The sequence below is a fragment of the Neopelma chrysocephalum genome, unplaced genomic scaffold, assembly GCF_003984885.1.
Source record: "Neopelma chrysocephalum unplaced genomic scaffold, ASM398488v2 Primary Assembly neopelma1_44, whole genome shotgun sequence".
In the NCBI taxonomy this organism is placed as follows: Eukaryota; Metazoa; Chordata; class Aves; order Passeriformes; family Pipridae; genus Neopelma; species Neopelma chrysocephalum.
This window is the reverse complement of record NW_020897703.1, coordinates 18,961,240-18,984,966: the sequence shown is the minus strand read 5'-3', so window position 1 is coordinate 18,984,966 and position 23,727 is coordinate 18,961,240. Positions and strand designations below refer to the sequence as shown.

The 23,727-nt window shown below is 59.8% G+C and overlaps 3 protein-coding genes across 3 annotated transcripts; 1 reads left to right on the top strand and 2 right to left on the bottom strand.

Moving 5' to 3' along the window:
• Positions 1-747: 747 nt before the first annotated feature.
• CDK5R2 (cyclin dependent kinase 5 regulatory subunit 2) lies at positions 748-1,898 on the top strand. The gene has a single exon (XM_027677913.1). It carries the CDS (start codon positions 860-862, stop codon positions 1,826-1,828), a length of 969 nt encoding a protein of 322 aa, XP_027533714.1. The 5' UTR covers positions 748-859; the 3' UTR covers positions 1,829-1,898.
• An 8,486-nt stretch (positions 1,899-10,384) lies between these two features.
• FEV (FEV, ETS transcription factor) lies at positions 10,385-14,825 on the bottom strand. Its single transcript, XM_027677915.1, has 3 exons — positions 14,681-14,825; positions 13,635-13,709; positions 10,385-11,222 (listed from the first exon to the last, which is right to left on the bottom strand). The coding sequence occupies exons 1-3, from the start codon at positions 14,730-14,732 to the stop codon at positions 10,711-10,713; spliced, it is 639 nt and encodes a 212-aa protein (XP_027533716.1). The 5' UTR covers positions 14,733-14,825; the 3' UTR covers positions 10,385-10,710.
• A 4,140-nt stretch (positions 14,826-18,965) lies between these two features.
• CRYBA2 (crystallin beta A2) lies at positions 18,966-22,073 on the bottom strand. The gene is made up of 5 exons (XM_027677916.1): positions 22,041-22,073; positions 21,273-21,446; positions 20,708-20,849; positions 19,517-19,659; positions 18,966-19,195 (listed from the first exon to the last, which is right to left on the bottom strand). The coding sequence occupies exons 2-5, from the start codon at positions 21,431-21,433 to the stop codon at positions 19,048-19,050; spliced, it is 594 nt and encodes a 197-aa protein (XP_027533717.1). The 5' UTR covers positions 21,434-21,446; positions 22,041-22,073; the 3' UTR covers positions 18,966-19,047.
• Positions 22,074-23,727: the final 1,654 nt, after the last annotated feature.

Genomic DNA, 23,727 nt, shown 5'->3' with positions numbered 1-23,727 from the left:
GGGTGGGGGACTCCATGCTTGCACAGCAGGGGCTGGGGGTTATCCCCCAAGGCTGGGTGCCTTCTGACTCCCTGCAGAGCTGTTCCCAGGGTCAAGCTGGTTCTCAGGAGAGATGAGGCTTGCCCACCAAGCCTACACCTTTCATGTTGGCTGCCGAGTCACAGACAGCCTTCCACCCACCCCAAGCCTCTAGCTGCCCCTTGAGCACATGTTCACAGTCTTCTTGATCTTCACCCCTCCTTTTCACCCCTCTGCTCTTTTCTGGCATTTCCAGGGGCTCTTCTTCCCCACTGTGTTCCCCAAGCACCATTGGAGCAGAATGCTCTGCTGGTCTGGGAAGGTTCATCTTTTCCGTTGTGAGTAAGAATATAGAACAGGACTTCGCAAGAACACCCGAGTTCACAAGCCCTCCCTAGACCCCTCCTGTGCCCTCTGTCCTCTGGGCTTCCCCAGGAGCCTTCCCACGTCCCCCACACAAAGGGCTGGGGGGCTGCGACAGCATCGCAGATCCCAACCCACCCCCCTGCCCTTGCGGGAGCACTGGGCGAGGCCCCGATCGGTGAAGGTCACGCCGGGGCGGCGGCCGCCGGGCAAAGCCGCGCCGTGCTCTGCCACCGCCCACCGGCGAGGGGGCGGGCACACCGGGGCCTCGTGTGGCGGCGATTGGCTGTCGGCGGGGAGGCGGGGAGCGGCGGGGCCGCGTCTGGCTGCAGCGGCGGGCGCGGAGCCCAGAGCGGGCGCGGCGGAGCATCTTCGGGTACCGCGGCCCCGGTGCGGGCCGCCTCCCCCGCAGGCCCCGGCCTCCTATGGGCGGTGCCGGCGCCCCGGCTCCTGCACGCCCGTCTCGCTCGGCGTTAGCATGGGCACGGTGCTCTCCCTCTCCCCCGCCGCCTCCTCGGGCAAGGGCGGCGGCGGCGGCGGCGGGGGGCTGCTGGCCGACAAGGCGCCGGGAAGGGTGCCGGGCAAGGGCGAGAGCCGGCTGAAGCGCCCCGGCGTGCTCATCTCGGCGCTCACTTGGAAGAGGCTGGTGGCCGCCTCGGCCAAGAAGAAGAAGAGCACCAAGAAGGTGACACCGAAGCCCGGCGGCGGGGCCCCGGGGGGGCCCCCGGGCCAGCCTGACCCGCTGGTGGTGCAGCGAAACCGCGAGAACTTGCGCAAGTCGGTGGTGGGGCCGGCCGACGGCGCCAAGCAGGGCCCGCTAGCCGTGCCGGTACCCACCGTGCCCTCGGCGCCGCAGGAGTTGCACCCGGGCTCCGGCGGGGGAAAGCCGCCGCCACCACCGCCGCCGGTCGGCGGCCGCCCCCCAGGGTCCCCGCGCCGCGTGGTGGTGCAGGCGTCCACCGGCGAGCTGCTGCGCTGCTTGGGGGACTTCGTGTGCCGCCGCTGCTACCGCCTGAAGGAGCTGAGCCCTGGCGAGCTTATCTCCTGGTTCCGCAGCGTGGACCGCTCGCTGCTGCTGCAGGGCTGGCAGGACCAGGGCTTCATCACCCCGGCCAACCTGGTGTTCGTCTACCTGCTGTGCCGGGAAGCGCTGCGGGGCGAAGACATCGGGAGCCAGGCTGAGCTGCAGGCCGCCTTCCTCACCTGCCTCTATCTTGCCTACTCCTACATGGGCAACGAGATCTCCTACCCGCTCAAGCCCTTCCTGGTGGAGGGCGACAAGGGGCGCTTCTGGGAGCGCTGCCTGGGCATCATCCAGCGCCTCAGCGCCAAGATGCTGCGAATCAACGCGGACCCGCACTACTTCACGCAACTCTTCCAGGACCTCAAGAGCGAGGGCGAGGGCGGAGACGGGTCCAAGCACTGGACGATCAGCCTGGACCGCTAGGGAGGTACCAGGCCCCCGGGGCCGGAAGGGGCCGCGCACCGAGGGGCGGGGGAGGCGAATTCCCCATCTTCCCCCCTCCCCGGCCGCCAGCTCCACGGAGACGCTACTTGGACCCTCCCTGCTCCGGATCCTGCCGCCCCCCTCCCGCGCTTCCGACCCCAGATGGGGGCTGCGCTCTGGAACACCGAGGCGGCGGCGAAGACCGAGGAGGGGGAGTGGTGTCTCTCCCGCCTGCGCGACGGAGGGGGGAAGGCTGCGGAGGAGCGGAGGCTCCTTGGATGCGTTTTCTCTAGAAAAAAAGGGGTGAAAAAATGGGTGTGAGGGTCTGGGGCAGGAGTGGTCGGAGGGTCCTTGGAGGTGCGGCGGGTGCCTCTGGCAGAGGGTGCATGTGAACGAGCTCCCCGGCGCGGGCAGAGCCGCCCTGCTGTGCTCCCGGTGCTGTCCGTGGTGCTGGAGCTGCCGCGCCTGAGCAGACAAAGGCGGGGGGGCGGGGTTACGGGCAAGGCTGCGGGTGGGTTCTGTGTCGTGAGCGGAGCGAGGCCTTTCTCCCCCCTCCTGCCCACGTGGGGGGGATATGGGCCCCCCTGAGCATGGGCGACGGTGCCCCTCACCCCGCGGGAGCCGCCCGCATGCCCCTTTGTTCGAGCCTCTGGGGGTGGCGCCCACGCCCCTCCCCGCGGGTAATTCCCCCCCCCCCCGCCCCCCGGTGCGCCTCCCCAAACAAGGGGTTATGCCTCCCCAACCTTGGCTTGCTGCGAGTAAAGGGGTGTGTGCCAGAGGAGGCCTAGGGAGCCCAGACGGAGGGGGCCTGCTATGGGAGGGGGGGGGTCCCCTCTCCTCTTACTTTGCTTCACTGGAGAATAAAGAGGTGGCCTGGATGGGCCTGGTGATGGCTCTTGGACTTGCTGGGCTATGGGGTGCAAGTGGGATTGGGGGGGGCACCCCAAGCTCCTAGTCATGCCCCCTCTCCTCCCCGAAAAGGATGGGAGGGACCTGATTCTCAAAGCGGGTTTTACTACCCAGAGACCCCTGGTGGCCTAGTGGTTAGCGTGCAGGACTTTCACTGCTGCGACCACGGGTTCAAATCCCGGTCTCCTGGCCTGATGGAGGTCGTTAGCCCTGTGTGGCCATCCATCTATGAGAAGGACACTCTAAACAAACCTACGTCCTGAGGACCTCACTGCCATTGTCCAAGCTTGCTTGGCCCCGGCAGATGAACCTTAGGATTAAAGGGTGGGCTCAGTTCAGCGCAGGCTGTGTCTCACCTAAAAAATCCATTGCGCAGGCTGGAAAGGTAAAAGACCTTTCCCCAAATCTTCGCTCGTGAAGATGGGCCATTATATTATATTTACTACCCAGTGTGAGTTGGGGGTCAGAATTTCACCCCTGTTTGTTGTGCTCAAGGCCAGTTCTGGTCCACCTGAGTGTCTCTTGGTTCCTTGTGAGCTCTCCTGGCCTTCTCCATTCCAGATGGAAATGCCTGCTGCTCTGAATCTAAATAGGATGCCACATTTCACGTCACCTCCATATTTTTTTTTAGTTTTATTTTTCCTAAAGCTACCCTCACCTCCCCCTTCCTCCCTCTCTCTGCAGGGCTGGGCTCCCTTCCCTGGCAGCAGCAGGCTGTGGGAGCTGTGCTGCTAGCCCTGTTACCAGCTCTGTGCTTTTGCAGACCCCCAGGGAGAGGGGTGGAGAAGGGGAAGGCTTTGCTTTTCTCATAGCTGGTTGCTATGCTTCAGGCTACTGAATTGGCTGGGGCTTCTTTAGCAGGATCTGCACCACATATTCTCCGGAGTCTGCATCCAGTGCTTCCCAGCCCCTCTGAGCCAGGCATTCAGGCTCCCCTTAGCTGGGAAGAGCTGTGCTGGCTCTGCAGGTCATGGAGGGTAAGCTGGATTCTCTCTACCTTTGTGTGCATCAGCAGAGCTGCTAATTAGGCCCAATCTGGCTCATTCAGGCAAAGCTGTGCTGCCAGGAAGACAGCACAGATGTCAGCATGGGGGCTGACCTGGCAGGGTGCTGTGCGAGGCTTTTCCATGGCTGTGTGAACCCACCAAGACCAGTGCTTCCCCCCTTCTGCCTCTCCTAATGGATGCTGTTGTTCCTGCCTGTAGATTGACATTCATGTGACCTTGTGGTGAGCTGTCTGGGCCACAATGCACTCAACCCACCCCAAATTTGACTATATCCACATCTTGTCCTGAGGAAGGTAGCTCTGGCTTAAACAGGTGGAATTGGACCCTTACAGCTCCTATGGGGCTGCTGGGAGAGCCCTGACCCTCCCCTATCAGCATTTTGCAGAGGAAAACTGAGGCACAGTGAGGTGAATGCAGGAAGGTCTGCTGCATCACAGGGTAACACCTGAGCCTGTGGTGCTGGCAGTCTCTACCCTGAGCTGTGGTGTTTGTCCAGTGACTCCCTACCCCTAGGTGTGGGGCTTTATAGAGTCTTGTCTCCAGAGCTGAACAACCTGCTAGCACTGGTGAGGGTTTCCCACCCCACAGATCTCCTTAGCGACACAAGATATTTCAGCTTCAAGCCCCAGCCGTTTAAAATGTTTCCAGCTGCAGAGAGGCCATGTCCTTCCCCTCCTCCCTTGTGTTTCATTGATTAAGAGTGCTAGGCCTCATTGGGGGATTTAGGAAGAGCTAATTGCAGACTGGTAATTGAAGACAGCTTGGAGTCTCTGGAAATGTCAAGGAATGAGAGACGAACTTAGATGCTCCCATGCATTTAAATATGCATCATTGGCTCAGCCAGAGCCTTACTGAGGGAGATGTGTCTGGATATTGTACAGCTGCTGGGGGGACCAAGGCAGGGGGAGCACTCACCTTACCTAGCCTGGGAGCCTTCTGCTCCCACCAGGGCAAAGGGGAGGTGGGGAGGGAACACAAGCAAGGGTGAGTAGTGAGGGTGGGAATCCTCAGACAGGCTTGGGAGCTTAGCATTTTCCCCTCTTAAAAATTGTGTGATTTAACCTGCCAGACCCCTGTGCTCCTGCATGATGGATGATCTGGACTCAGGAGCCAGCTATTGGGCAGCAGTAAGGGGGATGGATAGAGCTTGTCCCCAACCTTGTGATCCCTTCAGCCACCAGTGCTCCCTGAGGAGCATTAAGGGACTGGGAAGCCCCTGTGCTGCCAGCTGCAGAGCCCATCAGTGTCTGAGATTGCAGGGATGGGGGATTCACATTGAGTTTGGGACTCAGAGGTAGAGCAGCAGGGCCAAGTCAGTGATCAATCACCACAGAAATCCAGGTGAGGGATCCCAGTACTTTCCTAGTTTGAAATTCCTCCAGCAGCAACACATCTCCTCTCTGTGCCTCACAGTGGATGCCCCATCTGCTCCAACAGCAGGGTAGGTGGGCACAAGCTGCATGGTGCAGCCTGCAGTGGGCTCAGAACTTCCTGCCCCAAGAAGGTCTCTTCTCAGGCCGTAGCATCCTCATGTTGCTTCCCAAGAGTGTATGGGGCTGCTAGGGGCACCCTGGTTGCCAGTGGGTCCCAAGGTTGCATAGTCACCTGTGAAAAGGGGAGTTTCTACCTGGAGCTGTGGAACAACTGCTCTGTGGGACTCCCCTTGCCCTACTGCTCTGTCTGTGGAGCAAATTCTATGGGTTGGACGAGCTGGCCATGGCACTGGGGCATGGAGGAGTGATGAACAGCTGGAGCAGCCAATGTGGCAAGCCATGCTTCTTCCTGTCAGAAGAACAGCAGTGAAGCTGTGTTTTTGCTATTAAGAGTTGGCATCATCCCCTGGAGTGACTTGGAGGTGCTCCATGGGGAGGAAACTGTTCTGGATGGTGCAGACCTGGCACCTGCATGGCTGGTGAAGGACCTGCCTTGGCCCAGCTTTCTACTCGGGCCTTTCTTCATTTGCCTGTGGGGATGATGGAGAACATGTTTCTCGAGGCAGATGGAAGTGGGAGGTCTCTCTTCTGTCTCTGTGGGAGCTACTAGGACACTGGCTCCATTGCAGATTTGGGTTGTTGCTCTCTGGGCTGACTTGTGGGTACAGGTTTCTGGTTCCCTCCCTACTCCATGGCACTTCATCACAGCTGCTGGTGGGGTGTCTGTGGGGGAATACATGGACAAAGTGACCCTGGGACATGGCAGCAAATGACAGAGGGAGAATGAAGAGTCCCAGGTGAAAATTGGCTGATGAGATATTTGTATACTCAGGAAGGGGCAGGAGAGCGGCCAGAAGGTCTCAGCTGATGGGAGATAAATGCAGGCTGGGTGGAAATCTGCAAAAGCTCTGCCTGTGCCCAGGGTGGCCCAGTGGTAGTCATGAGACTGAGGGAGGTGGGATGACAGACAGTTTGGTCTCCACTGTAGCCAAAGCATGTCTTATGGCATTGCCTGGCTGATGGGTTTGGGACTGAGAAGCATAGACTGGGGACAGCTCTGTGCTGGGAAGCTGGGGCAGATGAGGAAGGGGAACCAGATACCTTGGAGCCCTGCTGTGATGGTTAATCCTTCTGCTACAGAGCCTGGAAGAGCAGAGGGCCAGGGCTACATAGTCTGGGACATTACCTCCAGCTCACTGAGAGTTGAGTGTGGAGGTCACCCTGTGCTGTATTCCCTGCCTGTCTCACGGTCCTTTGTCACCCCTGAGGACTGAACTCCCTGGGGGATAGGCAGGCAGCACCAAGCTGTGGCCCAAGGCAGTCATGGGGAGTCTGCTTCAGGAAGTGAGTGCCCCTGGGCTGGAGTAGGGGCTGTTCCCTCATCAGAAGTCCTGCATTAGAGCATAATCTGGCATTAGCACATTAATCCAGTCCTCCCGCTACTCAGCTACTGCCCTCAGCAAAGTCCAGCCCAAGGTCTCAGTGTACAGCTGGGCAGCAGCAGACCAGGACACCGTCTCCCTGGCAGCCCTGAGAGCTGGTGGCAGCAGGGATGAGGTTTAGGTTTATGGTGGCAGTACAGCCCCAGCTTTAGCATGTTGGCAAGGAAGAAAGCAACATCTTTGGGAAGCATCACATTTTGTTCCTTGGAGGGACTTCACAAAGGGTTTTTAAGCCTGAATGCCTGTACCTGCAGGCTCTGGCTGAGCCACACTGAATCGTGAAGCACTTTGCAGGGAGCCACGCCAAGGGAAGGTGGCGTCTGGAGAGAGGATGTGAGTCAGCAGCTTGGGGGTGGGGGGCTGAGGAGCCAGCACAGCCGGGATGTGGAGAGGATGAAATAAGTGGGAACTGGGAGAGCTGTAGAGAGAGCAGAGGTAGGCAGAGAGGCAGCTGATGTCCCCCAGGGCAGACGTGGCATGGCTGTGCTGCAAAGGCGCTTCCCAGCATGAGAAATGAAACAAGTGGTGACATGACTGCTAAAATAGGAGATGGGGTATTCAATCCTCTCTCCGATCCATTACTGTGTGGCTGGGAGACTTTGGGGAAGTTGGAGGGGTCCTCCTGTTATGCTGGCAAGAGGCTAAAACCTGCCCTCTTGACAGGTAAGCAAAGCCAGATACAACGAGACTTTATTTTTGTTTTAGTTTGTTTTTTTTTTTAAGTAGGGAAAAAAATCCTTCTGTATTTAATCACAGGGCAGCAGAAGAAGCTGCTGTGCCATAGCCTCTGCTCCCTCACTCTTCCTAGTGCAGGCTGAAGCCCTTTGGGACTGTGTTCCCCATCTCACCCTGGACAGGGCATCCAAGGACTCCCTGCAGGTAGGTCAGAAGCCCATGGATGCACTGGGCCCATGCACCTCCTGCCAGCCACCTGAGACAGGCTGCCCACCCAGCTGGTACGTACACTCCACTGCCAGGGATGGTGCTCCCACCCCCAGTCGGGGCCAGAGACGATGCTCCACCAGAAACTGTGCGGGGCTCGGCCCCGCTTGCCCATTGGCAGGATTTTGCTGCAGTCTGCTCCGAGCCGGCGGTTTTGGTGACTGAAGAAAACTGCAGAAAGCAGCACCTCTGGCAGGCTGGGTCAGGTGGGGCTCTGGGGAGGGGGAAGCTGAGTTGGGTGAAAGTGATGCTCTGTTCCCCCTTCCGATAAACATAATATGTCATGGGGGGGGGCGGCTCCCAGTGGTACCTGGGGATGGGAGCATCCCGAGTTGCCATGGTGACTCCGGCTGCGTCCACAGGCAGGCGAGAGCATCGCTGGTGCAGTCCCGCATGGGTGTCCTCCCCCTTCCTTCCTGGCTGCCGTCCCTGATGAGTGCAGGGCTGGTTCCCGGCTTTTGGCGTGGCACCTTGGGGACAGAGCAGTGGGACTGTGCCAATTGAGCTCAGATCAGAGCAAAGCAAGCCCTCAGCTGCAGGCTGTTGCACTGGGTGTGTGCAGTGGTCTCCCCTCTCCCAAAAAGGTAACTCCCCTTTCTCCCCAGCATGTCTCGCCTCCAATCCAGCAGGGACCTGGATTGCAGGGTCGGGAATGAGGAGGGGACTGGAGTCACCTGGGCTTCCGTGGCACTGGCAGAGGGACAAGAGGGATAGGAACAGGGAGGGGGAGAAGGGAGGAGCTACTAGTGACCCACATCCCTTAATCCGTGTCCTGCTCTGCGTCATGCAGTTACCTAAGCCCTGAAGCGGCTCCCCCGGCGGGGGCGCAGCCCTCTGCCCCGTCTCTGAAGGAGCCAGTTGTGGCCAGTTCTCCCATTTTGCCCTTGCAAAGCCAAGCTTGGGGGCAAGGAGTGTCTTCAGCCTGTCTTCACACTGGTTGCGTGGGGGTAACTACTCCTTTCCCTCTCACTTCACCTCCTGCCATCCTTGAGAACCAGGCTGTGCAACACTCAGGGACCCTGGAGGTAGGGACAGCGCCTCCCTCTCCAGTCCCTGCAACTCCTTTCCCATACATGGGCTCCCAGCTGGGAGCATCGGGCCCCCCCACTTCACAGCCTGAGCCCTCCCCAGAGGACACACTGACATCAGATCCCACTCCCTTAAGCTGATTAGGGCAATGAGGATGCATCAAAGCAGATGCCACCAAGGCTGTGAGAGTGACCAGACCCTAGAGGGATGCAAAGGAGGCAGCATGAAGCCCCCAGATCTGTGGGCTACTGTGATCTGGGGCATGCAGAGAGAGGGGCTGGGTGCTGGCCACCCCCTCCATGGGCTGGGTATGGCTCCCCTCTATACAGCCAGTTTGATCCCTGCTGTAAGCCTGGCATCCGTCCCTGGCACCCTGGGTCCTTGATGGCAGTGGGATCGGGAGCAAAGCCTCAAGGAAGGGGACAAGCAGAGGGCAGTCCCTGGGCCCACAGCAGCCACTGTGGGCACCAGTGGATCTGTGGCCATGTTCTTGGAGCCAGGCAAGCAATGCTCTCCCGCTCACCCCTGCATCAATGTTACACATGAGCCTGGCCTGGCACAGGATGTGGCTGTGCTGGGCCCAGTGCATTGCCCCAGAGTGGTTGCACAGGGCTCTGTGAGTCACAAGAGATCCAGCTCCTGGCATCCCTAATTTGCCAGGATAACGGCAGGATGGCAAACATCCTGCCGGGGCAACTGCATCTCCTCTTTGCCTCTAGTTGCCACATCCCCTTGCCAACCTAAGATTAGCATATGTGGGTTCCCCAGAGGGGTACCTCAAGTAACCCAGAGGTTTCCAGCTCTGCCCTGTCTCTTGGGGTTTGTAAGAATCAGATGTGATGCCTGGAGAAAAGGTGACACAGCAGAGTGGTGGCATCCTCCACACCCCAGCCTTGAAGGTGCTCTGGCTCAGATGGGAAAGGATTTGCTGGGTGGTTCCCCCTCTTGCCAGCTCCCTTCAGACAGGAGAGTACACAGGTCACAGCACCTCTCTGTTTTATTGAAGACCAAACCCACCCCCCAGCCAGCACAGAGCTCAGTGTGCCCAGCTCTTCTGAGTCTGCTGAGCCAGTGTCCTGCTCCGGAGGATGGGGGCAGCTCCTTGAACCCAGAGGGAGACCTAGGGCTGCTCCTTGGTTCCTGGGGCTCCCAGTCCTGCTGTCATCCCTTCTCCTGCCCTACCTCCCACCCTGCCTTGTCCCTGGGGATGTTCCTACCTATGGAAGGTGTCCCACCAAGCCCTGCATGTGAGGGGCTAAAGCCAGAGTAAAACTGGAACATTAATCTTGGAAGTGATGAGCAGGACACAGGCTCATGTGCAGGATGTCAGGACCATCTGTGGTGTGATCCTGAAGCACTGGGGAGAGGGCAGAGTTGCAGGGACCAGGCTATGTTGCCTCCAGGCTCTGGTCTTGCCCTGAAGACTGGCAGTGCGTGCCTGTCACACCTGCCCCTGGCACCTCCAACCCCAGAGCCCTGCCCCAGGTAGGAATCAACCCAGGAAGAACATCTGCTCTTCAGACCAAGGCTTCTCCTGAGGTGTGAAGGAAGCTACCATCAGCAGGAGGTGTAGGAGGGATGGAAGAAAGGAAGACTTTGGAGACATAGGTGAGTGGACCAAGTGGTCAAGGAAGGTCCCCTTTCCTTACCCCTGCTCAGTGGGACCCTCATCCATGAATGCAGCTGCCCCGAGGCCCCAGCTCCTGACTCCTCTCTGCAGGTAGAGGGATGGGGCAGGCACAGGCTGGGGGCAGAGCTAAGGATATTCAGGGGGTGGGCAGCATGTTGCAAAGGAAAGGGGGTGCACAGTCCCTGCCAGGAGTGGAGCTGATAGTTTTTCCTTCCATTCACACCCTGCATTAGGTATCTACATCTGTTCTCAGGATCATGAATACCTCCTCATCTTAAATTTAGATGGCTTCTCTCCTCCAGCCACCCCTATTAGGGAACTAACCCAGCTACCCTGCAAGCACCTCCCACCCTCCCCACCATTCCAAATCTAAAAGGGGGCAAGTGAGAGCAGGGCACGATCCCACCCCCCATCCCTCCCCACTGAGTTCCCAACTCCACAGCCCAATGCTGCCAGGGACAAGGAGAGTCCACCTGGCACAGCTGAGCCTCTAATGGTAATGGTTGTTCATATTGTTGAGGTGGGAGGCTGCCATGGCGCTGAATGGAGCCGAGGGCTGGAGCCCGTGCCCGGGGTAGAGGGATGGGCTGGAACCAGGCCAGTAGGAAAAGCTGGCCGGTGTCACCCCAGAGGTCATGAGGTTGAGTTTGGAGATGCCCGAGAAGGGCAGTGGTGCCAGGTTGCCCTGAAATTTGTAGAGGGTGTGATCGGGGGTGGCCGGCTGGCACACCTGCGCCAGCCCATGGAAGTCGAACTTGTAGGCGTAGCGCTTGCCATGGACCTTGGTCATGATGTTCTTGTCGTAGTAGTAGCGCAGTGCCCGGCTCAGCTTGTCGTAATTCATGTTGGGTTTGCTCTTCCGCTCGCCCCAGCGCCGCGCCACCTCGTCGGGGTCGATCAGCTTGAACTCCCCGTTCGTGCCTTCCCAGGCGATGCAGTTCAGGTTGGCCCGGTCCGAAAGCAGCTCCAGCAGGAACTGCCACAGCTGGATCTGCCCGCTGCCTGCAAGGCCGAGCCCCAGAGAGGTTAAAGCTCCCTCCCAGGGCACAAGGTTAGGGACAGGATGTGCCCCAATTCTCCTTGACCCACTGCTATATTGCCCCATCCCGTGTGGACCCAGGTTTAGGCTGCACCTCATTGCATCTTCCCTGCTCTAGAGATGCAGAAGATGGTAACAAGGTTGTGTCTCCTTTGCAGCATTCCTACTCCATCCTGACCCTCAGGTAAGAGGAAGAAAAGATGCCCCTGCACCTTGTGATGGAGTAGGAGTGCTCAGAGGTCAAAATAGGTTGCAGTGGGTCTGGATCCAGGGCCTCCACATCCCTCCCACCCACATTCACACACCACTGAAGACAAATACCTGTTTGTTTGTTTTGGTGTGAGGACATGGCCTTTTTCTTTCATCTGCAGCCCAAGAAGGAGATATCTTGGAAGTACTCAGACTTATCCCAGCGCAAATATTCCCCACTGCCACATCTGCTTGAAACTGGGCTGGTGTCACAGCACAGCCTCTGCTCTAGGGGCACTGTGCCCTGCACTGATGTCTCCATGGTGAGCTGAAGTCAGGGTGCAACACTGATCTGAACTACATCCCAGAGAGGCACAGATAAGTATAGGAGAGGGAGAGAGGAGGACAGGGCAGGACCTGCTGTGGCTTTGAATCAGGCATCAATGTTCCTTATTTCCAGAGGAAAAGTGTCCTCTCTGAGCCATGGCCATTGCATCTGCAGCTTGCCCTGAAGAGTATCCTTGATGGGTGCCCAAGGTGCCCCTGGGCCAGGCTGCACACACTGGAGCCTGGCACACCTGGACATGCCCATGGTGAGGCACAAGGACAGGCTTCATTGTGTCTGGCCAGAAGTCACAAGAGGAGAGGGTCCCTGGACCTTTGGATGAGGAGCAGTCCTGCCACTGGGACCCGGCCACCCTGCAGAGCAGCCCTGCACTTATCTAAATACCTTGCCCTACCCCATCCGAGCAGCAGCCCTTGCACACCCCTTCTCCTCATTCCAACCCTTGCAGCACAGTCTCTTCCCACAGAAGAGGGCATGTCTTTGCATTTAATCCTTCTCCCTGTGCTTTTCTACCATTATTTTGTCTTTAGGTGCTTGGATCCCATTCAGAGGTTTAGCACCCATGACCCCTGCAGCAAGCAGTCCCACAGCTCAGCTACATTTCCCACAAAGAACCACCTTATCCTGCTTATCTAACACCCACCTATTTTATCTGGTGCTCCCCATTTCTTGCCCTGGAAGGAGCAGGGAACAGCCGTTTCCCATCCATCCCCATTTCACCAAACCCAGGTTATACATCCTGATCCAGGCAGATACGCCCCAGTCTTTCCAAGGTGTTGCATTTCCTAATCCCCCATCCTGGGAAGAAGGTAGGGGATCTCTCCTCTCTGGGAGAGATCCCTGCAGCCTTTACCTCTCATTGCCACAGCCTCCACCCTGGGCTCCAGCTATCTCCCAGTTGTGGCTGTTCCACCCCATGCAAGGAGGGCAGGGAGGTGTTGGAGGGTGCAGCTGGGTGGAGTGGTAAGGCTCAATCCTGACTGCCGCAGGGTGCCATGATAATACACCTGGCAGCTCCCCGAGGAAATACCCAGGGATCCAAAAAGGTCCTTCTCACTGCATCACTGTGCACCAAGTATGACTAGGCAGAGTCCCCAGTGCAGAGGCAAAAGGGTCTCCCAGTCCCAGCTTTCCTACCCCTCCCACCACTAAACCAGGGCTCCCCTTTTCCTGCTCAGAGCAGCCCCTTGTCAACTGTCTCCTTGCAGACAGGCAAGCTACATGGCCCAAACACCACAGTGCTGGCCCCGCGATGCCCAGTGCTGCTGCACTCCCCAGCAGGCTCCAGGCTGCTCCCTGGCCAGCACTTGCCCATGCCTGTGACCCCTGCGTGGATTTCTCCAGACGGGGACCCAAGCCCCAGTCCTTCACCGGCAGCTCCCTCACGGATGGTGTCTCAACTCACCTCCCCACTCCCAGGAACGGGTATCCCGAGCCCAGATTAGCTCGCCCCACACCCAGGCTGGCTGGCAGCTCTCTCCCCATCTGATGTCCCGAGCAACTGGGGGACCGGAGCTGGGACCCCGGACTCTCCCCGCTGCGGGGCTCGAGGGGCCGGATTCCTCGCTCCCCTCTGCTGCCACGGGACGGGGGCTCCCGGCCGTCGGGGCTCGCTGGTTTCCCCGTAGGATTTGGCGGCGGAATGCTCCCAGCCCGCAGCAGCAGGGAACGGGGGCTCCGCGGCGGCCGTGTCCCGCATGGGCAGCGCCCGGCACACGAACGGGAAGGGGTCCCCGGTGGCTGCGGGTCGGGGAAGAATGCGTGTGCCCCGGGGGTCCCCGCTCCGGGCCGGCTGAGGGGAGCGGAGCAGGTCCAGGGGAAGGGGCAGCGGTGCTCTTACCTTTCTGCACGCCGGGGCTGAGAGACCCCCATGCCTGGCTCTTCCCGTCTTTGAACAAAGTTTCCCCTACTGGATCTGGGGGAAAAAAAGGGGCGCGGGTGGGGGTGGCGGGGGGCTGGAGCCAGGCGGGACCGCGACCCCCCGGCGCCCACCCGCGGGCGATGTCCTCGCAGCCCCCGGCCGCTCCCCCTCGCTTGCCCCGCCGCTGCGGCGAAGCCAGGAAACGCGTCCAGGAAAAAGGAAATCCGATTTCCGACCCAGCCGGGGAAGCTTTTAAATAGGAATAGAAAATCCCGCGGGCTGGGGTAGGGAGGAGAGAGGGAGCGAGGGAGAGAACTGCGGGGCAGGGGGACAGGGAGAGGAGGCAGGTGAGCGGCAGGATGGGCAGCAGGATCGGCGGGTGGAAGGAAGGATGACTGTTGGCGTTTGGGGAGCAGATCGCTGTGAAAAGGAGAGGTAGATAAAGAGATGGATGGAAGGGAGGAAGGAAATGGGCGGATGGATGGAAGGACAGAAGGGAGGTTGGATGAGTGGGTAGATGGAGGGAAGAAAGGGCGAGAGGTGAATGGATGGAAGGAAGGGTAGGTAATTGGTAAGATGAAGGCAAAACAGGCTGATGGAAGGGACAGAGGGTAGACGGAGGGGTTGGCTGGTAGCGGGAATGGAAAAGGGGATAGAGGGACAAGTGGGTGGGGTGAAAGGATAGATGGAAGTACAGGGCAAGGATGGGTGGGTGGAAAGATGAGTTGGAAGGAGAGAAGGGTGGATGGAGAGATGGAAGGACAGGGGTACGGTGGGTGGATGAAGGATGGGAGGATAAGTGTGCAGGCATGGAAGGCTGTGAGAGTAGATAGAAGGGATGGTTGTGGTGCTCGAAGGCAAGAAGAGAGAATGGATAGAAAGAGAGAGGAGAGAACAGGGTGGGCTCTGGAAGGAGACAGGGCATAAAAGCGTCCCGAGGCCTCAGCGGGACGGGGCGGGCAGGAGCTGGTGCTGTGCGGTGCACGGCGCAGCGGCGGGGCAGCGGCCGAGGGATCCGCCCGTACCTGGCAGATACATGTTGAGCAGCAGTGGCACCGCTCCGGTGCCGTGTCTCATGGCAGCTGTGGGGGCGGCCCGAGGGCTGCATGTTTTAATATTCCTGCCCCTATTATTATTATTATTATTCCACTTTATCAGAGAGCAGCTGATGGCGAATAAATGGCAGCGGGACGGGCAGGGGACGGGCAGGGGCCGGGGGAGGCGGAGGAGGGGGAGTTTCCAGGCAACTCGCAGGGGCTCGGGGCCCCGGCTCCAGCAATTTCCTCCACTGTAATTAAAGCGGGCGCTGCCCCCCCCTCCCCCCGCTATCGGGCCCGCATCAGACTTTAATCACGGCCGCGGGTTTCTATGGAGAGAGGCTCGGGCCGCTTCCTGCCTCTTCCGCCTCCTTAACTCTTCGCAAACACGGCGCTGCCATCCCAGCTAGGAGCGGGCTCGGACACTGCCTGGAGACTGCCCGGGCTCGGCCTCCCACCAGCGTCCCGCTTCCTGACCCGCCGACTGGACAGCATCCTCTTGGCCCTCTGCATCTCACTGCACGGCATCGGCATCGCCATTGGTGTCATCCCACCAGCACCTGGCTCTCTGACCCACCTGTGCTGCCAGCCATGAGGATCCGCGCCTGCCCCTTTCCCAGATTCAGCATCATCAGCACAGTCTTGGAGTCTCCTTGCAGTTCCCAGAGCCCTGAGGTGGGGCCATCTGGGTCCCCACCAGGTCTGTCCAGCTCTGGGACACTGGTGATGGGATTCCTTTGTGGTGCCCAGAGTTTCAGGGTGGGTAAGTGCATTGCCAGCAGCTGGTGGCACCAGGTTGTACCACAGGTTTGCCACCTCCCTGGCTCCTCTGTGCCCTTCTGGACAGTCCCTGACTCAGGGACAGTTAAGCCTGTGACCAACCCTGTCCCAATCTGTTGCTCACCTTTATTAGGATCTGTAGAAGTTGGGTGACACTCAACACCCCCCCAAACCAGGATGGCCCTATCTTCATATACTTGTCCTGGGCAGCCCTGGGTATGTTCTGAAGACAGGAAGGCAATTTGTGGAGAAATATGCAATGGAGAAAGATGATCTCAGCTCCCAAAAGACACATCTGTCCATGTTTTCCCCTATCATACTTGGCTCCAGCTGCTATACGCAGTTTTGGGGTGCTCTCAGAGGCTCTGTCCCCCTGGTCAAGAGTAGACCCTCCACCAGGACCCCACAGCTTCACGCAGCCAGGCAGTGTGTCAGCAGCTTGCACCAGCTCTGCTCCACGAGTCCAGTGCTGTACAGCCAAGATCGCAACCTCTCCTGTGGTGTTTCGTTGATGTCTAGTAACAGGACAAGCTCTTATGCAGGACTTAGATGAATTTCTTGAAGCGATATGATATGATATGATATGAAGCAAGATACGAACCTAATGGAAACCAGAATACGACCATGCCAGACCCACGGTTATTATTAATACTATAGCCAAAATGTGTCCTGCATAAAAAGGTGAGCAATGCTCAGCTGGGCTGCCACAGCCCAACAAGGCCGATAGCGGGGGGGGGGGGGGGGGGGGGGCCCCCCCGCCCCGGGGGGGGGGGGGGGGGGGGGGGGGGGGGGCGGCAGCGCCCAACGTCCCCTGAGGGGGGACGTCCAAAGTGTTTAGGAAACAGGGGATCCCATGGGTGCTGAGCAGGGCTCCAGGTGCTCCACCTCTTCTGCCCATTAGGGACAAAGAGCAGATACTGGCAGGGGGAGAACGAGCAGACACGGTGGTACTCCCCCCGCAATTCCCCACAAATCCTGTTTAGATGTAACAGCCCTTTAAAAGTTTCTCTTCTCCCAGCTTTTCCTCTGAGCTCCCCCGAACCCCACAGGAGGGTGTCCCAGCTCTGTAAAGCCCAGCAGCTCTGGCTGCTCCCTCCATCCCTCTCCTCCCCAGCCCTCCAAGTGCAACTCTCCCAGCAGCGGCTCTGCAGCCTCCCAGACTTGCTTTCGCTGCCTGAGTCACTGGAACGAACCGCAGGCAACGGAAAACAAGCCCCGGAGACAGCAGGGTGAGGTGGGGAGGGTGCCAGACCCGCCGAGCCGTTGCCTCCCGGCAGCCCGGGTGACTGTGACGTCCTCCAGCAAACCTAGATGGTGGAGGGCATGGAGGGGGGGTCTGGGCTGAAGGACACCCCATCAAGCCAGACTGGGGGAAGGGTGGAAGGGGCAGGGATCAGGCTGAGAAGCAGGATTAGGGTAGTGGGAGCTGGAGTTGGGGGTGCTTTAGAGGGCACTGGGGGTGCGGATTCCTGGGTCCCTGGGAAAGCCAGAGAGTGGGGAGGCTTAAAGTAGGCGGTGAGGGGACTGAGGGCTTTTGGTAACCTAGGGGCAGAGGGGTGCAAAGGGGCAGGGAGTGTGAGGTCCCAGAGGCTGGGGATCTCTGTGTTCATGTGGAGCTTTTGGGGACCTGAGTGATGTGACCTCAGGTTCATGGGGGAGTTGGGGCAGACCCAGAGGATAGGGGAGGGAGGGTATATGAGAAATCCAGAGAACAGGGACCCATGTCCATGGATGAACAAGGAATTGGGCATCAGGTCTGTGGGGGATCTGGAAGATGAGGGTTCAGGTCTGTGGGGCTCCTGGGGACAGAGCCCGGACACATGGAGTGCCTAGCTGGGAGCAGCTGCAGGCCCCTCTGGCTGCAAGCAGGCAGGCTGCCCCCCCCCCCCCCCCCCCCCCCCCCCCGATGGAGCAATAAGGACCCCAGACTTTACAATGACCCCCACAGCCTGCCCCTACCCCCACCCACTGCAGGTGCCCGGGAGAGCTTCACCTGTGAGCCGGCGTTGTGAAGTGGAGCCAAGCTGACGTGGCTCTGTGCTGGCTGCACCTGGCCAGGTGTGCCGGAATGTGTTTGTGCAGGGGGAGAGGCCGTGGGGCAGTGGCGGGGTGGGGCTAGCAGGGACATGGAGGGGACAGGGTAGGGCTGGGGGGTGCCCTGCAGCTGGGACGCCACGCAGAATGGGGACACACAGGTGCTGGGGCTTCTGCATGGCCCCAATGGGGTGCAAGAGGAAAGAGGACGTACAGGGACACGCTTGTGTGCACGCTCATGTGTGCAGTTCACACACATATATACATATGCTGATACACATGCCAGAGTTGGGGTCTCTGCACAGGCCTGGTTGTGGGGTGTGCACACACCCACCCCCAGCCCAGTTCAGCCCAGTCTTCCAGCTCCCTTCTAGGACACCCCCTGCCCCAGGGTCAGGCATGCTTTAAGCAGGGTGGGCACTGGGGAACTTAGGCATCTGAGCCACCCACCAATGTTCCACCATCCTCCCATGTCCTTGGTGTGGGGAGCACCTCGGGACCAGAGGCCTATGCCTCAGGAGGGCTTCAGGGTGCTGGAGCATGATGGAAGAGGAGAAGGAGGAGGAAGGAATGTCCTGCATGCAGGGAGAACCTGGAGACAGGGGGCCTGCACCCTAGGAGGGTTTGGGGTGCTGGAGTTGGAGGAAGAGGAGGAGGAGGTTGGGAAAGGGTGCTGGAGGAGGAGGCTGGGTGTGGCTCTCGGTGTCCCGGAGCCGGATATTGGCACGGATGTGCTGGCGTGGCAATGCTGGGGGAGGACACACATACCTGGATCCGAAGCGTTCTGGGAGCATCTGGGAGCATCGAGCCAAGCCCCCTACCAGCTGCAGAACACAGCCCTGAGAACCTTCTTCCCCTGACCCCTGCACCACCCACCTCCCACCCCCAGCCCCTCTCTGCCAGTGTCCCCAGCCCTGACAAAACTGTGGTTACCCCGTTTGTGTGAATGTTCTTTCCTGTCCCCCCCCCACCTGCCCCAGATGACTCCTATGCTCTTTCTCCTTCCCAGGCCCACTGCAGGCAGGAATCTCCTTCCCTCTTCCAGAGAGAAGCAGGAGGTGGTGATGCAGAGAGAGGGGACCTTGAGTTCACAGACTTTGTAGCAATCACCTTCCCTAGCATTGATCCTGGGAGGAGAACTGAGGGCATGACACCCCTGGATGCCTCTTATCAGGCCACAACCCTCCTGGATACCCTCTCCCAGCTGCAGCCCTTTCTTTGCCTAGCAAGTTCATGTTTTCCCAGCCAGAGCATCACAGCGTTGGAACTGTCCTGCATCCCCTCTACTCTTTGTGTGTGGACCAGAGGTGGGGTGCAGGGAGCTAAGCCCAGGGTAGAGATGGCCACAGGCCCAAAACCACCTGGAGAAGGGGAAAACCCACCTTCCACCCCTCAGAGGGTCTTCCCAGTGTGGCAGCCCCCTGAGAAGCAGAGCAGAGGAAGAAACACCCTTTTTTTTGACAAATGCCTTTATTTGCTACCGGATAGAGGTCTATTGCACAGCAGCCTGGAGGCTGCAGGGCATTCAGCCCTGCCCCTGTTCAGTGCTGGACGCGGCGGATGGATTGGATCTGGTTGGTGTGGGCCTGGCTGCTGTATTCATTGTACTTCTTGAACTCGCCGTTCTGTCTGTCCCGCTCCAGCACGTACTGGTAGCCCCTGTATCCCGGGTACTGGTATGCCACCCACCTGAAGGCAGACCCCTGGCTCAGAGCCCCAGGCCAAATCCTCCCCTTGCCTCTCCTCCCCTTTTCTTCTCTTCCCTCCCCTGCCCACCCATCCCAATCCCAATCCCAATCCCATCCCAACCCCATTCCACCCCTCTGCTTCCCCTGGGAGGAGAGGGACAGAAAACACCCCATAGCTTGGATTTTCAAGGAAAAGGTAGCAGGAGGGCATCCCTTCTTTTTGGGGTCCCCCTTCCCCATTTTGAGGTTATGCAGGAGGGAGGGGCTTGCTGAACCCCTGCTCTCAGCTCCCCCGACCCCTTGCCCTGCTGGCAGGACTCACGCTCCGGAGTTCACTTTGATGGATGCCACCTCCTTGTTGCCCCAGCCCATGGCTTGCAGCGAGGGGTAGTCGTCGCTCAGCTCAAACTTGTGCCCCTGGAAGTTCTCAGCCTCGTAGAGGATGGCTTTGCTGTCATTGTGGTTCTGCAGAGGGTGATAGCTGAGAGTCAGCAGGGATGGGTTGGCTTGCACAGGGATAGGGGATGTGGCTTCAGGGTGACATGCTCCAAGGCAGTGTGAAAGGCCTGGGACCATGCCCAGCTTTGGTGCAAGGCACAGGGATGCCCTTCAGCCTGTCACCCCTTCACCGGGACACCCCAGGGCTGCCCAGAAGATGCTGCTCTCATGTTCCTGTGGTCCCAGTGCACAGCTGCCAGTGAGGGTGACAGTGGCTACAACCCCTGAACCCACATGGGCTCTTGCCTTCAGCATCCTCATGCTCCCCGAGGCTGCAGGAGGATTCAGGGCAAGGCAGGCTGCTGAGACAGGTCCCTTTGGCTCTGTGGGGCCTTGCTGGGTCCCGGACATCGAGGGGTTAATGGCTGGGACACTGAGCGATGCGGCACTGTCCCCCGTGCCCAGCCCCCATACGCATCTATCTGCACCGAGGAGCAGTCCTGCCAGTAAGGAGTGATCTTATCGCATCCCCTTTATTAAAGCCCGAACATATCTGCCTGGTGATTATTAAAAGTTGGGGGGGACCCCCCCCCGCTCAGAGGCGCAGACGTGCCGCTGCTGCGAGCACCAGTGTCTCTGCAGATGGAGCGATAGAGCTGCGTCTGCCTGGGCACGGTTCAGGTACCCTGGGCGGGAGGGGGACGGACCCTGGACCCCGAGCATCACTGCGGTCCTGCCGGCTCCTCTCTGTTCACCCCATCCCCGGGTATCAGGGCTGGGGGACAAAACCTGGGGACCTTAGTCTGGATGGTGACGCTCCGAAGCACAAAGCAGAAGGAGCTGGGACAGTGTTTCAGCCTGAATTTTAGCCCTAAAAAGCATCTCAGGATCACTGCAGGGAGGTGGGAGCAGGTGGGCGCAGCTACTCCTCCACCTTATAAGCACCTCTGTGTGCATTTCACCCCTCCATCCCATGCCCCTGTAACTCATCCTCCAGTCTGTCCCTCCATGCTGGGCTGCCAGAAGGAGGCTCTGCCTGCCCCGAGCCCCCCGCCACGGTTTCCCTGTAACTCACTGCGCATTTGATGGGCCGGAAGGAGAGGAGGTGCTCGGTCCGGTAGCCACTGTTCCCACTCCAGGCCTCCCACCGGGGATAGTCACCCTTCTCCAGGATAAACTGCTGCCCCTGGTACTCAGGGTACTCGAAGCCTACCCAGCTGGAGGGGAAAGGAGGAAACTCCTCAGGGATGTGTGACACAGCCCCCAGGATCAACCAGGGGTTGGCTTCTCCTTCCCATGTAGGGGACAGAGAAGTCCTGGCGGGTTGTGGGTCTGTCACAGAGGTTGGGGTCCTTTCTAGCAGCAAATGTCCCTTTTGAGAGCAGGACCCCTCTCCCCAGAGCCAATCCATTGCCTCCAAGCTATGCCTTGGCTCGGCAGGGTTTCCCTGCTTAGCGGATGGGGAAACTGAGGCATCACACAAGGAGTGCAAGCAGGAAGGTCTCACAATGAGTCTATGTCAGAGCCAAGGAAGGACCAGGGTGTTTTGGCTCCCCAGCAGCTCCCAACAGTCCCCTGGGAGCACTGAGTTTGCTGGAGTGGGGTGTGCGAAGGGGCCGCGGGGCTGACAGGGCACTTACGGGCCAGACTCCACCTTGATGGAGCGGATCTTGCGGAAGCCACGCTCCATGATGCTGGGGCACTCCATGAGGAATTCGCAGCGCTTGCCCTGGAAGCTCTCCTCCTCCCACACCGTGATCTTGTACTGCCCCAGGGTGTCCATGGCTTCACTGCTGGTCATACGGGTCGCTCGGCTGCTGGCATAGCCCCACGCGTCACCCCAGGGCAAGTGTCCACTACCAACCCCCAGGCACTCTGCTGCCTGCCACTGAGTCTGGGGTGCCGGCGGTGCTGCCCTTACACATCCCATGCCACCGGCCCCTCACCCTCCCAGCCTGGTACGGGGGACACTTCCCACTCCCCTTCCCTTGGTGGTAGGGTATCTCTGTCTGGTGAACCCCATGTCGCAGGGGGAACTTGCCATGCCCCATTTTTCTGTGTGATGTACCCAGGACTGCCTCAGTTTTTCTGTTCCCAAGCTCCCAGTGATAGCTCCGGGAGTTGACTGGGTGCAGTGGCACTGTACCCGGTGCCGGGAGGCGGCAGTGACCCCCAACTCAGACACGGGTGCGGGTGTAGCCACGGGGCAGAGCAGCCCGGCTCTTTCATCCCTCCTGCCAGGGTCCCTCCTGTGCCCGCACAGGGCACCCCTTCTGTGCCACGCAGCACCCCGCCACTTGCCCTTCCCCGCAGTGTGCGTTGGGTGGGGGGGCTTGGTGTGGGGGGTGAAGGGAGCGTGGCAGCGCCTGTGCAGTGGGGGGGCTTGGGGTCTCACAGCTGGTACTTACTTGGTCGGCAGGGCAGGGCACAGAGGCGAAGGTGGCGGTGCCGGCGCCGGCTTTTCCCCTCGCCCTTTATAGGCGGGCGCCGAAGTGCCGATGGTGCAGGCGGTCAGGGCGCTGTGTCAGCAGGCAGGGGATGGGGGGGGACGGGGTGCGCACCCACCCCAGACTCCGGCTGTCCATTCCACTTAGGCAGTGTGGCGAGAGCGGCCCCCCCGCGCCCAGCGGGGCTGACAATGAAAGTGCTGGGCTGTGTTTGCGCAGGGGCTCAGGGCACAATGGGCAAAGGGCCTGACGCGCCGCTTTCCTTTCTGCCCCCGGACAATGTCCCCGCTTGGCCCAGGGATTAGGGACCCAGCCTTTCCCAGGGCACCCGCAGCCTTTGCCAGGGTTGAGGTTGGTGGGAAGGAGGTGCCAGGGCGAAGCAGGGATTTGCCAGCAGGGAGCTGAGGGGCAATGATGTCCTTACGCTGGGACACAGGGCTCACATTGGGGCTGCTTCTGCCCCGCTGCCTGGGGCTCTGCCACCATGGGTCCCTCCTCCGGCCAGGCTCTGCCTTGCATGTGCTAAGCTGGCAAGGGAGGGATTCAGTTTGTGTGGGTAGGGCTGCGTGTGGTTTGGGAGAAGGTTAAAGTGAGCGAGAGGAGTGAAGGAGGTGCTGGAACAGGCACAGCTAGGTCCATCCATGCTCTGCAATGCCCTGCAGAGGTTCCTGTTGACTCTAGACTGGACACTAATGGACCCCGATTACGTGATCCTCACTTGTAGTGCCCTGGGCATGTCCCCTGGCTTGACAAAGGGCTTCCTGTGCTCCATGTTCACCTCCCACTCAGGCAGGGGACACCATGCACAGCAGAAGGGGACCAGCTTTGGGACAGAGCTGTGTCCTTCACCTGGTCAGCAGGGCCAGTTCCCTAACTGGAACTGCATCTTGACATGCAGATATCCCCAGTGCCTCCTACCAGGACCTGGGCTGGATAAGGCCAACACAGGCTGAAAAAGGAGTGCCCTGCTGAGCTGTGAAATCCTGGGTCTCTTGGCAGCAGTGTTTCGTGCAGCATCCCTGCACAGTCTGCGGTGAGGCCAGGCACTCCCCACCTTCACCTGGACAGGTGCCATGCTGGCCTCTGGGCAAGGGCTGGCCCAGAGCACCCCAAACCTTCCCGTGAAAACCTCAGCCGTTCAGGGGGTCCCAAGGATGAGGTCAGCACCCCAAGAGACCCCAACATTGCCAGTGATGGAGAATGCAGTGTGGGCAGCTGATGGTGGTGTTAGGACGCCTGGCATCAGCAAGAAGTGGGAACTGGGGGGTGACTCCCAGGACGGGCTGGGGGCAGGACTCGTGGGTTCTCCTCATGACCCCCCCCCCCCCACTGCTCGACGGCACCCCGGGCAGCTTTTCCTCCCCTGCTCCGAAGTTCGGTGAAGGGCCGCGCCGATGCCTGCGGGACCCAGCAGAGGGTGCAGCCTAGCAGCGGTTGGAGCTGGCTTCAGCTCAAGAACCTTAGTGGCCCTGGGCCGGCGACAGGCGCTGGGAGGCGACCCTCATCTTGCGTCGCCCTGGGTGCTCGTAGCAGGGAGGGGGAGACCCTTTGGGAGCTCTCTGGGGAAGCAGAAGATGGAGGGAAGGATGGGGATGGTCCCCGGAGAAGGAAGAGCATCCGGTGCATCCCGGTGGCCTGGGGACATCTT

Bases quoted from the DNA above. Each gene is read 5' to 3' on its own strand.
- FEV (XM_027677915.1), bottom strand. From the start codon at position 14,732: ATGAGACACGGCACCGGAGCGGTGCCACTGCTGCTCAACATGTATCTG. The intron at 13,710-14,680 runs GTACGGGCGGAT...TTTTTCCCCCAG, and splicing joins GCTCAACATGTATCTGCCAG to ATCCAGTAGGGGAAACTTTG. The intron at 11,223-13,634 runs GTAAGAGCACCG...TCGGCCTTGCAG, and splicing joins CAGCCCCGGCGTGCAGAAAG to GCAGCGGGCAGATCCAGCTG.
- CDK5R2 (XM_027677913.1), top strand. From the start codon at position 860: ATGGGCACGGTGCTCTCCCTCTCCCCCGCCGCCTCCTCGGGCAAGGGC.
- CRYBA2 (XM_027677916.1), bottom strand. From the start codon at position 21,433: ATGACCAGCAGTGAAGCCATGGACACCCTGGGGCAGTACAAGATCACG. The intron at 19,660-20,707 runs GTGAGTTACAGG...CACCCTCTGCAG, and splicing joins TCCGGCCCATCAAATGCGCA to AACCACAATGACAGCAAAGC. The intron at 19,196-19,516 runs GTGAGTCCTGCC...GTCTGCCTTCAG, and splicing joins ATCAAAGTGAACTCCGGAGC to GTGGGTGGCATACCAGTACC.